The sequence below is a fragment of the Pogoniulus pusillus genome, chromosome 38 (assembly GCF_015220805.1).
Source record: "Pogoniulus pusillus isolate bPogPus1 chromosome 38, bPogPus1.pri, whole genome shotgun sequence".
NCBI lineage: Eukaryota > Metazoa > Chordata > Aves > Piciformes > Lybiidae > Pogoniulus > Pogoniulus pusillus.
This window is the reverse complement of record NC_087301.1, coordinates 8,018,621-8,031,115: the sequence shown is the minus strand read 5'-3', so window position 1 is coordinate 8,031,115 and position 12,495 is coordinate 8,018,621. Positions and strand designations below refer to the sequence as shown.

General features: G+C 57.0%; 1 protein-coding gene across 2 annotated transcripts in view; it reads right to left on the bottom strand.

The window, feature by feature from the left end:
- Positions 1-5,859, bottom strand: part of CLMP (CXADR like membrane protein) — an 81,310-nt gene extending 75,451 nt beyond the window's left edge. For both annotated transcript variants that reach the window (XM_064173297.1, XM_064173298.1), the window contains exon 1: positions 5,721-5,859. In XM_064173297.1, coding sequence (XP_064029367.1) covers positions 5,721-5,748 — 28 coding nt within the window. In that variant the 5' untranslated portion in view covers positions 5,749-5,859. The remainder of the gene's footprint in view (positions 1-5,720) is intronic.
- Positions 5,860-12,495: the final 6,636 nt, after the last annotated feature.

Genomic DNA, 12,495 nt, shown 5'->3' with positions numbered 1-12,495 from the left:
GAGTTGGCCTGGCAGGAATGAGTTGGCCACTGTTGTGTGGAGCTGTCCTTGGGAGAATCAAAGCAGGTTGGAAGAGACCTCCAAGCTCAACCAGTCCAACCTAGCAGCCAGCCCTGGCCAACCAAGCAGACTTTGGAGCTAAACACACCAAGGTGTGTGATGGTTTGGGAGTTACCTGCCCCTCACACACACAATGAACTCACCCAGACTGGACTCAGCTGGCTGGAAGTTAAGGAATGAAGCTTCCTATTGACAGCTTAGCACAAGAGACAAGCAGAGAGTTACAGCTATAGCCAGAAGCAGCCAAGTTAAAGGTGATACAGCAACACAGCAGCCCTCCCAGAAACCAGAGTCCCCAGGAGGGGCTCCCAACCACCCTTCCACCTCCTTTCCACCCCTCTGCCTTATCCCAGAGTCTACTTTAGGTGCAAGGTGAGTCTGGAGGATCAGCCAGGGGGGTTAGAAGCAGCATTAGTTGGGTTACACAGCCAAAGCCCAGGAGGAAAAGCACAGACACAGACTCTGATACTTCCACTCCCCCACACCCTCTTATCTGTGCTTGTGTCCCTGCTTTTACACACCTCAGCAAGCCTCTGAGTGCAGCAGACATCCTCACTGTTTCCTTTTCACAGCCTAGCATCTCAGTTCTCTCATTAAGATGTTCCAATTAGGCTCAAACCAGCACAAGAAACCCAACAAAGCACAGAAAGGCTTAGGCTGGAAGAGACCTCAGAGATCATCTCCTCCAACTCCCCTGCCACGGGCAGGGACACCTCCCACCAGCACAGGGTGCTCAAGGCTTCATCCCCCTTGGTCTAGGACACCTCCAGGGAGGTTGTGGAGCACAGAATGGGATCAAAGTTGGAAGGGACCTCAAAGCTCAGCTCCGAATCCAGTGCCATGGGCAGGGACACCTCTCATCAGCACAGGATGCTCAAGGTCTGATCCAACCTGGTGCTGAACACCTCCAGGGACAGCTCCCACTGGAACAGGTTGCTCAAGGTCTCATCCAGCCTGGTCCTGAACACCTCTCAGGGAGGTTGTGGAGCACAGAAGCACCCAATGTGATCTTTGATCACATTGGGTGCTTCTGTGCTCCACAACCTCCCTGGGCAACCTGTGCCAGTGTCTCCTCACCCTCAACCTGTGCCAGTGTCTCCTCACCCTCAACCTGTGCCAGTGTCTCCCCACCCTCCCTGGACCAAAGCATTCCACTAAGCTGTCCAATTTCCCTTGAATCTCACAAATCCACCCTGAGCCCTCAAGCCTGCAACCATCCCTGGCTCTGCTGGGGTGTAGCCTTGCAAGAGCTGAAGGAGAAGGCTCTCAAGGAGATGTGATAGGGCACAGTGCAGGTTGGCTGTGCTCTTGAAGCAGAAGAGAGGGCCAGAGTCAGTCTGCTGGAGCACAGCTTCAGGCTGAGCTACCACTGCTGAACGCTGCAGAGCTGCTTCCTTCTCATCACAGCTATTTCCAGCTCCGTGGCTGGTGGGTACCTGGGCAAGGGCAGCTGTCAGACTCGATTGCTGATGCCAACAGGCAGTGGCAGGATCTGCACCATGACCTTTTATCCCAGTGCAGTGAGATGAAGGAGAGGCTCAGAGCTCAGTGCAGCAACCGCGAGCCCCCTGGGACGGGGCTGTAAGAGAGGTGTTGGGCTCCGGGCTGGGAGGGCAGAGCTCAGCTCCAGCAGGGCTGCAGGGCACAGAGGGAGGGAGGGGGGAGGGAGGGGGGAGGGAGGGTGGAAGGAAGGAAGAGAGGAAGGGTGGAAGGAAGGAAGAGAGGAAGGGTGGAAGGAAGGAAGAGAGGAAGGGTGGAAGGAAGGAAGAGAGGAAGAGTGGAAGGAAGGAAGGAAGGGAGGAAGAGAGGAAGGGTGGAAGGAAGGAAGGAAGGAAGGGAGGAAGGGAGGAAGAGAGGAAGGGTGGAAGGAAGGGAGGAAGAGAGGAAGGGTGGAAGGAAGGGAGGAAGAGAGGAAGGGTGGAAGGAAGGGAGGAAGGGTGGAAGGGTGGAAGGAAGGGAGGAAGAGAGGAAGGGTGGAAGGAAGGAAGGAAGAGAGGAAGGGTGGAAGGAAGGAAGGAAGAGAGGAAGGGTGGAAGGAAGGAAGGAAGAGAGGAAGGGTGGAAGGAAGGAAGGAAGAGAGGAAGGGTGGAAGGAAGGAAGGAAGAGAGGAAGGGTGGAAGGAAGGGAGGAAGAGAGGAAGGGTGGAAGGAAGGGAGGAAGAGAGGAAGGGTGGAAGGAAGGGAGGAAGAGAGGAAGGGTGGAAGGAAGGGAGGAAGAGAGGAAGGGTGGAAGGAAGGATCACATTCTGTGCTTCTGTGCTCCACAACCTCCCTGGAGGTGTTCAGGACCAGGCTGAATGAGCCCTTAAGCAACCTGGGGCTGGCAGGAGGTGTCCCTGCCCGTGGCAAGGGTGGGGGTTGGCACCGAGGCTGAGCTTCGAGGTCCTTCCCAACCATTCTATGAGCTCCATTTAAAATCCCCACGACTGATTTGGAGGCTGAAAGAGGGCAAAGCAAACGCCCAGCACCCAGAAAGTGCCAAGCACTGCAGCAGAAGACTGAAAGGAAAAGGTTTGGTGTCGTTTTGCTGGCTGAGGAGTGCAGCAGTGTGCCCTGAAGAGGATATCCCTGGGGCAGGGCTGCCCAGGGAAGTTGGTGGAGTCACCACCCCTGGAGGTGTTGAAGGATGTTTGGATGAGGGAGCTCAGTGTGGTGTGCCAGGGAGATGCTGGGTTAGGGCTGGGCTTGGGTTTAAGGGATTTTTCCAAGCAGGCACTTCTAGGAGGTTTTTCAGCCCCCAGAAGGGAAGGGTCAGAGCTGCTTGCCTCGGAAAGAGCCCTCTGGATGTCAGGAGAGCACAGAGTGTTACACAAGGAGGCTGAAGCTGCTTTAACCAGCTGTGGGCTGAGCCGAACGGCAGCTGCCAGGCGCTACCGGCAGCATCCAGCACCTCCCCAGCCCTCGCTCCTTCCCCACTCACCCCCCACCCCCTCACTCCTTCCCCACTCACCCCCTACCCCCTCACTCCTTCCCCATCCCTCACTTCTTCCTCACTCACTCCTTCCCCACTCACCCCCCAGCCCCTCACTCCTTCCCCATCCCTCACTTCTTCCTCACTCACACCTTCCCCACTCACTCCTTCCTCACTGACCCCCTACCCCTTCCCCACTCACCTCCCATCCCTCACTTCTTCCCCACTCATCCCCCCACCTCCTTCCTCACTCCTTCCCCACCCCTCACTCCTTCCCCCACTCACCCCCCCACTCCCTCCCTACTCACTCTCCCACCCCCTCACTTCTTCCCCACTGCTTCCCCCACCCTTCACTTCTTCCCCACTCACTCACTCCCCCAACCCCCTCACTCCTTCCCCACTCACCTCCCATCCCTCACTTCTTCCCCACTCATCCCCTCCACTCCTTCCTCACTCCTAACCCTTCCCCACTCACCCCCCCACCCCTGGCTCCTTCCCCACTCACTCCCCAAGCCTTCACTAGGCGATTAAGCAGAGCTCTGCCCTTGCCCACTGCTCAGAGTCTCTCATCTCTCCTCTTTCCCAGGTCTCCTTAAAACCAGCTGGCTCCTGCTCTCTGGCTCCTCACACAGCCTGGCCCCAGAGAGGTAAACAGTGAAGAGGCAGGGGCTGGGGCTACCATCCGGGGCTGTTTAACACTGGAGCCCCAGACCAGGCAGCCTTCCTTTGCCCTTTCCCTGCCTTCTCTTAACCCCTTTTTCCCACCCTGGGCTTTCACTGTAGAAGCAAGAAAAGTCACCCTGGGCCCTTCTGTGCCTCCTAAACGCAGGAAATCAACCAGGCTTTCCCTAGCTGGCAAAGGAGACTCCCCAGCCTGCTTGTTTTCAGGACAAGGAACCACAACACTTCCCTGCTTATCCCTGGAGTATGCTTCTGCGGTGGGGAAGGAAGCTGGGTGCAGAGCCCAGAGAGCATTAGCTGCTGGCAGGGCAAGTAAAGCATGGGCAAGGCATGGGGCAGCAGGAGACAAAAGGCAGCAGGCTTTGTGTGACCTCTGTGGTGCTCCTTATCCTGCCCTCTGCCAGAGGGGGGGAGAAATTCAAGCTCTGGGCAAGGGCAGAGCCTGAGGAGGGCAGAGCCTGAGGAGGGCAGAGCCTGAGGAGGGCAGAGAGGGTCTTGTGCGTGGTGCCTGTGTGCTGCTGGCGTGGTGGAGATGCCGGAGGAGGGATGAAGCTCAGAGCGTCTCAGAGGTAGAAGTAGCAATGGTCCTGCCGAGTTGTTAAGTTCCCCTCACACAAGACCTTCTCTGCAGGCACAGCTTATTCCTTTTGCTCCAAGCCTTCAGCCTGCAGCAGCTGAACAGGGTTGGTGGCTCAGGGCTTGCAGGTTCCGTTGGTCTCCTGCAGCGAGGGATGCAACCTCCCCTTCTGCCTCCAGATGTGGGCATTTCCTGCCCACGCTTTCCTGCCCGTTCCTGCAGGGCTCACCAGCCCCTCTGGCAGTTCTTCCTGACCTTGCTGTCTCCTGAAGCCTCCTTTAAACTCTCCCTCCACCCCCACACCGAGCCCCAGCAGATGCGCAGGGGCACAAACCGCTGCCCGCTCTCCCCTGCGCGGCTCTGCAGCGCATCCCAGCTCCCTGCCCGGGGCACACAGAGAGCAGAATCCCTTTGCTGGCAGCCAAAACCCCTTTTCTACAACGTGCTCAGCACCTCTACAGCTGCTGCCTGCCTTGCAGCTCTGCCTGCTCCGTGCCCCGCACCTGGGAGACTTCTGGAGCAGAGCTGGGCCCTGCAAGGCTGCTTGGCGGCTCGCCGGGATCCGTATCCTGCCTGCACTAAGCCCAGCACCCTGCAGCTCTCCATTCCTGCCGGGGAACCCAAGCCCAGCCTGCCTTCTCCCCGCTCTGCCCCAGCACCCGGGGGCCAGCAGCACCCAGGGGACAGAAAGGCTTCGCCCAGCCGCGGCAGAGCCCTGCCTGGGGAGCGGAGCCGAGAGGGAAGCTCGCTCCTGGCATCGAGATGCAGCAACCCAGGCTGCCTCTGGGGCTGCCTCCTGCCCCCTCACAGACCTCAGGGCTGCAAACTCTCCCCCTCCACGGCTTTAACCAACAGCTCTCTTCAGCCTTGCCTCCTCTTTAGCATCTCCTTTCCCCTTCCCCGCAGCCACCCTCTACCTCTCTCCTTTCCGCGGCCCATTTCTTGCCTTCCTTCTTTTAATCTTCCTTCTCCCATCCTTTTCCCCCCCCTCCAACACCTCCTAACCCCCAACTCCTCCCTTCTGCACTCCAGCACATCTGTTTCTCATCTCAGGCATCCACTGGAAACAATAACCCCTTTTGATTTCCAAGCCTGGACCTTAAAACGCCCAAGCAAAGCGGAGCAGGAGTTGAACAAATTTGACACCGTGCCCGAAACAAAGACATTTTGTCCACCTTCTGCTGCCACAGCTCCAAACCTCTCATTTAGGGTTCTTTTTCAGGGGGAATGTTTAAGCTGCCCTGGTTAAAGGAGTCCAGAAGGAGCTTTGCTCAGCCATGGCTCCTGGACAAACCCATCCTTGCCCCCAAAGCGGCAAGCAAAGCACCCAGACCCCCCAACGCCACCCAGATGGGAGCTGGCCAGAAAAGTTTGGCTTCATAAATCCCTTCCCCCCCAGGAAAAAAAAAGTCATCAGCAACGAATTTCGGTCGTGCAAGGGAAGGCAGAAGGGAAATTGGATTTCACGAACCCTGCCCCGAAGCCAACCTACCTAAAAAGAGGGCTGAGAGCGCAGACATTCCGTCTCCAGGCGAGAGGGACTTCTCCTCCCTGGCTCTTCCTCTCTGCCGGGAGCAGCAGGCAGACCTGCACGGGGCTCACAGGAACGCCTCTGGAATGCTCTGAGTGTAATTGCATCCATGTGCCACAAACATCACCGACCTCACTCTTCCTCCCCTCCTGCCTTGCACCTCCTCGTCCATGCTCCCCGGCCAGAGCTTCCCTGCTCTCGGCGGCTCCTCCTGTGGTTTGGGGGCCCTGAGACTTCGCTGGCAAAGTGCTCACATCTGTGGCAGCATCCAACAGTTTTGCTCGTCTGAAAAAGGAGAGGAGCGAGGGAAAGGAGGAGAAGAGAGGGGAGGGAGGGGGGGAAAGCCCAGAACACAGAAACCAACCCACTGTGCTCAACGTTCACCGCATGGCTGCCTCCCACACCAGCCCCTCCCTGCCATCAGCTGGGATTAATAGTGAGGACCAGGCATGGGCGTGAGGTGGGGCTCGTCCCCACCAGCCAGCCACGCAGAGAGGTTTGCCTTTGGAGGAGAAAGGAGCAGTGCTTCTCTAGGGCCCAAACAGAGGAGTTTGGAGGCTGGGGAAGTCCAGTGTGGGGAAGGGAAGAGAAGAAAAGGGAACAAGGGATGTAAAAGGACTCAGATTTGTCACTCGAGAGCTGGAGAAGCACTTTGGGGAGGGAAAAAGCTTCACCTGCTGCTCAGAGTGACAGAACAAACTCAGCTGGGGACCATGGATTTGTGCTCTTCCGTTCTCCTTGTTCACATCTGCTCTCTTTGCTCACCTCTAGATGGGATCTTGGCTCACAGCTCACATCTAAATGTTATCTGTAGCAGCTTTAGTCATAACTATTCCCTTTACTAGAACCAGGCAGGGCTGGAAGGGAGCACAAGGAGCAGGCAGTGCCAACCCCTGCCATGCCCAGGGACACCCTACCCTAGAGCAGGCTGCACACAGCCTCAGCCAGCCTGGCCTCAAACACCTCCAGCCATGGGGCCTCAACCCCCTCCCTGGGCAACCCATTCCAGCCTCTCACCACTCTCCTGCTCAACAACTTCCTCCTCACCTCCAGCCTCACTCTCCCCACCTCCAGCTCTGCTCCATCCCCCCCACTCCTGTCACTCCCTCACAGCCTCAAAAGTCCCTCCCCAGCTTTTTTGCAGCCCCCTTCAGATCCTGGCAGGCCACAAGAAGATCCCCTGGGAGCCTCTTCTGCTCCAGCCTGCACAGCCCCAACTCTTTCAGGCTGTGCTCACAGCAGAGCTGCTGCAGCCTCTGAGCATCCTCCTGGCCCTGCTCTGGACACTCTCCAGCATCTCCACAGCCCTCTTGTCCCAGGGGCTCCAGAGCTGGATGCAGGACTCCAGGAGGGCTCTCAGCAGAGCAGAGCAGAGCAGAGCAGAGCAGAGGGGGAGAATCCCCTCCCTGGCCCTGCTGGCCACACTGCTGCTGCTGCAGCCCAGGCTCTGCTTGGCTCTCTGGGCTGCAAGTGCACACTGCTGGCTCCTGCTGAGCTTCTCCTCCAGCAGCACCCCCAAGTGCCTCTCCTCAGGGCTGCTCTCCAGCCTGGCACTGCCCAGCCTGCATTTGTACTTGGCATTGGCCTGACCCAGATGCAGGATCCTGCACTTGGTCTTGTTGAATGCCATGAGCTTGGCTTGTGCCCACCTCTGCAGCCTGCCCAGCTCCCTCTGGATGGATCCCTACCCTCCAGCCTGGCTGCTGCACCACACAGCTTGGTGTGGGCAGCAAACTTGATGTGCAACTCACATCTAAGCACTACCTTCAGTGCCATTATTCACTTTACACACATCTGAACCCTACCTTTCCTCCCTCTGTTCACATCAGTTCTCTCCACTCACATCTACACCTCGCCTTCACTCTCCTTCTGTTCTCCCTATCCACATCTGCACTCTTTGCTCACATCTGGATGTGCTCTTCCTTGCCTTTGCTCACAACTGGTCACTCTGCTCACCCCTGAACATCATCTTCAGTAGCTTTGTTCACACTGTCCTCTATACTCACACCTAAACATTGCCTTGGCTCCTTCTGCTTGCATTTGCTCTCTCCACTCACATCCAGATGTGACCTTTGTTCACAACTCACACCTGAACACTACCTTCACTGCCTCTGCTCACACCTCCCCACTCACACCTACACATTCTCTTGGCTCTCTTTTTATTCTCCTTGGTCACATCTGCTCTTTTTGCTCACATCTGGATGTGGTCTTTATTCTCTTGACTCACATTTATCCTCTTTACTCACTTCTAAATGTTACCCTTAGTGGTGCCTCTCTTCACCTATCTTCTACCTTTGCTCCCTCTCTTCACATCTCTTCTACCTTCAGTGCCTGTCTTCACATCTCTTCTGCCTTCAGTGCCTCTCTTCACATCTCTTCTGCCTTCAGTGCCTCTCTTCACATCTCTTCTGCCTTCAGTGCCTCTCTTCACATCTCTTCTGCCTTCAGTGCCTCTCTTCACATCTCTTCTGCCTTCAGTGCCTCTCTTCACATCTCTTCTACCTTTGGTCCCTCTCTTCACATCTCTTCTGCCTTCAGTGCCTCTCTTCACATCTCTTCTGCATTCAGTGCCTCTCTTCACATCTCTTCTGCCTTCAGTCCCTCTCTTCACATCTCTTCTGCCTTCAGTCCCTCTCTTCACATCTCTTCTGCCTTCAGTGCCTCTCTTCACATCTCTTCTGCATTCAGTGCCTCTCTTCACATCTCTTCTACCTTTGGTCCCTCTCTTCACATCTCTTCTGCCTTCAGTCCCTCTCTTCACATCTCTTCTGCCTTCAGTGCCTCTCTTCACATCTCTTCTACCTTTGGTCCCTCTCTTCACATCTCTTCTACCTTTGGTCCCTCTCTTCACATCTCTTCTACCTTTGGTCCCTCTCTTCACATCTCTTCTGCCTTCAGTGCCTCTCTTCACATCTCTTCTGCCTTCAGTCCCTCTCTTCACATCTCTTCTGCCTTCAGTGCCTCTCTTCACATCTCTTCTACCTTTGGTCCCTCTCTTCACATCTCTTCTACCTTTACTCCCTCTCTTCACATCTCTTCTACCTTCAGTGCCTCTCTTCACATCTCTTCTACCTTCAGTGCCTCTCTTCACATCTCTTCTACCTTCAGTCCCTCTCTTCACATCTCTTCTACCTTCAGTGCCTCTCTTCACATCTCTTCTACCTTCAGTGCCTCTCTTCACATCTATTTACTTTGCTCACACCTAAACATCACCTTTAGTCCCTCTCCTCACATCCATTCTCTTCACTCACATCAGATCTGATCTTTTGTCTCTTTTCATAGAGTCTCAGAATGGTTTAGGTTGGAAGGGACCTCAGGGATCATCTACTCAGCCCCTCCCTGTCATGTCCAGGGACTGCTCCTACCAGCACTCACCTCAAGGCTTCATCCAACCTGACCTGGGACAGCTGCAGGGACAGAGCATCCCTGGGCAGCCTGTGTCAGTGTCCCCCCAGCCTCACTGGGCCCCTGTCAGCAGCCCACAGCAGTCCCTACAGAGCTGCTCTCTCTCTCTCTCTCTGTCTCCCTTCTGCCTCCACCAGAAGAGCCAATTCCTTCAGAACTTTTCCTCCCACAGCTGACCCAAAGAGGCTGCAGGTTTCCAAGCAGGTGAGTGGATCTCAGAGGACATCCCTGACGTGCAGTGCAGGACAGAAAGCAGTGGAAGAAGTGCATTTAATCCCCTCCCCCCACTCTCCAGATAGCAGGAGGCACTGAGCTTGTCTCTCTGCATTACCACTCTGACAGGAGATGGCCCAAACCATCCTGCCAACACCCAGCAGCCTGCTCTGCTGTAGCACAATCAATGCCTCAGAAGCCAAGACAGAAATGCTCACAGAATGGCAGGGGCTGGAAGGGACCTCCAGAGCTCAGCCAGCCCAAGCCCTGCCAGAGCAGGAGCACCCAGAGCAGAGCACACAGAACACATCCAGGCAGGAGTTGAATATCTGCAGAGAGGGGAGACTCCACAGCTCCCCTGGGCAGCCTGTGCCAGGCTCTGCCACCCTCACAGGGACAAAAATTCCTCCTCCTCTTCCCATGGCACTTCCTCTGCCTCAGCTCCCACCACTGCCCCCTTGTGCTGGGCATCCCCCAGCAGAGCCTGGCTCTCTCTGCTGTCACCACCCAGCCTCCCCTGGCATCCACAGGGCTGGGATGCCTGAGGGATGCTCACAAAGGAGGAGGAGGGATGTGGAGAGTGGAAGAGGAAACCAAAGCTCTTCTTCCTCTTGGCCAAGCCACCCCAGAGCCTGTTCTCACATCACCTCCAAGCCCTTCAGGGAGCTCCTCAACAGCCAAGTCCTGCTTCAGGCTACAGTGGGGGTGCAGGGTGGCAGCAGCTGAACAGGAGCCAGCAGTGTGCCCAGGTGCCCAAGAAGGCCACCAGCATGCTGGCATGGATCAGGAACAGAGTCATAGGGCCACAGAATGGTCTGGGGTTGGAAGGCACCTCCAAAAGTCACCTAGTCCAGAATGGTGCAGCCAGCAGGAGTGGGGCAGTGATGGTGCTCCTGTGCTGGGCACTGCTGAGGCCACAGCTTGAGCCCTGGGGTGAGTTTTGGGCCACTCACTCTACAGCACACATTGAGGGTGGCCAGAGATGGGCATAGAGGCTTGTAAGGGGTCTAGAGCTGAGGTCTTGTAAGCAGTGGCTGAGGGAACCAGGGCTGTGTGGTCCAGAAAAGAGCAGGCTGAGAGGAGACCTCATTGCTCTCTGCAGCTGCCTGCCAAGAGGTTGCAGTGAGGTGGGGGTTGGGCTCTGCTCCAGGATAACAACTGACAGGACAAGAGGAAATGGCCTCCAGTGGCACCAGAGGAGCTTTGGGTTGGATGTTGTCGTTTAGCATCTCTGTGGGTGCCATGGGCAGAGTTGCTGCCCAGACCAAGCTGTGTGGTGCAGCAGCCAGGCTGGAGGGCAGGATCCATGCACAGGGACCTGGGCAGGCTGCAGAAGTCCAAGAGGTTCAACCTGACCAAGGGCAAGGTCCAAGTGTAGCTGGGTCGAGGCAATGCCAAGCACAGATGCAGGCTGGGCAGTGCCAGGCTGGAGAGCAGCCCTGAGGAGATGCACTTGGGGGTGCTGCTGGAGGAGAAGCTCAGCAGGAGCCAGCAGTGTGCACTTGCAGCCCAGAGAGCCAAGCAGAGCCTGGGCTGCAGCAGCAGCAGTGTGGCCAGCAGGGCCAGGGAGGGGATTCTGCCCCTCTGCTCTGCTCTGCTCTGCTGAGAGCCTACCTGGAGTCCTGCATCCAGCTCTGGAGCCCCTGGGACAAGAGGGCTGTGGAGATGCTGGAGAGTGTCCAGAGCAGGGCCAGGAGGATGCTGAGAGGCTGCAGCAGCTCTGCTGTGAGCACAGCCTGAAAGAGTTGGGGGCTGTGCAGGCTGGAGCAGAGGAGGCTCCAGGGGACCTTCTTGTGGCCTGCCAGGGTCTGAAGTGGGCTGCAAAAAAGCTGGGGAGGGACTTTTGAGGCTGTGAGGGAGTGTCAGGAGTGGGGGGGAATGGAGCAAAGGTGGAGGTGGGGAGAGTGAGGCTGGAGGTGAGGAGGAAGTTGTTGAGCAGGAGAGTGGTGAGAGGCTGGAATGGGTTGCCCAGGGAGGGGGTTGAGGCCCCATGGCTGGAGGTGTTTGAGGCCAGGCTGGCTGAGGCTGTGTGCAGCCTGCTCTAGGGTAGGGTGTCCCTGGGCATGGCAGGGGTTTGGAGCTGCCTGCTCCTTGTGCTCCCTTCCAGCCCTGCCTGATTCTGTGATCAGGAAATATTTCTCCACCTAAAGTCTCATCAGGCACTGGCAAAGGCTGCCCAGGGAGGAGTTCCCCATTCCCACTAGAACAGGTTGCTCAAGGTCTCATCCAGCCTGGTTCTGAACACCCTCCAGGGAGGCTGTGGAGCACAGAAGCACCCAATGTGATCAAAGATCACATTGGGTGCTTCTGTGCTCCACAGCCTCCCTGGGAAACCTGTGCCAGTGTCTCCTCACCCTCCCTCCCTGTGCTCCACAACCTCCCTGGGCAACCTGTGCCAAGGTCTCACCACCCTCACTCTAAAGAACCCCTTTGCCAACATCCAACCTGGAGGAGGATGAGGCTCAAAGCCTCATCCAACCTGGTCCTGAACACCTCCAGGGAGGTGTTTCCAAGGAGGAAATCCCCTCTGGAGCCCACAGCAGAACTCACACCCTCAGGGACTGTGTCCAGTTTTGGGTACCACAGGTGTAAGAAGGACATTGAGAGGTTGGAATGGGTTGGAAACTGCCTGATGGAAAAGGAGCTGGGGGAGCTGCTTGACAGTGGCTGAGGATGAGCCAGGGGGTGCCCAGGTGGGCAAGAAGGGCAGTAAGCAGCCTGGTCTGGCTCAGCAGTGGTGTGGGCAGCAGGAGCAGGGCAGGGATGGTGCCCCTGGGCTGGGCACTGCTGAGGCCACACTTGGAATCTTGGGGTCAGTTTTGGGTCCCTCACTCCAAGGAGGATATTGAGAGGCTGGAACAGGTCCAGAGCAGCACAACAAGCTGGGAGGGGTCTGGAGAATAGGGCTGGGAGGAGCAGCTGAGGGAGCTGGAGGGTGGGGGGGGGGGGTTGGTGTGGGGAAGAGGAGGCTGAAAGGAGACCTCATCTGCAGCTCCCTGAGAGGAGGCTGGAGCTGGGCTCTGCTCCCAGGCAAGGAGCAAGTGGCCTCCAGATGCACCAGGGGAGGTTTAGGTTGGATGTTAGGAAGGGACCCAGAGCAGTATTTGCTCTGCAGGCA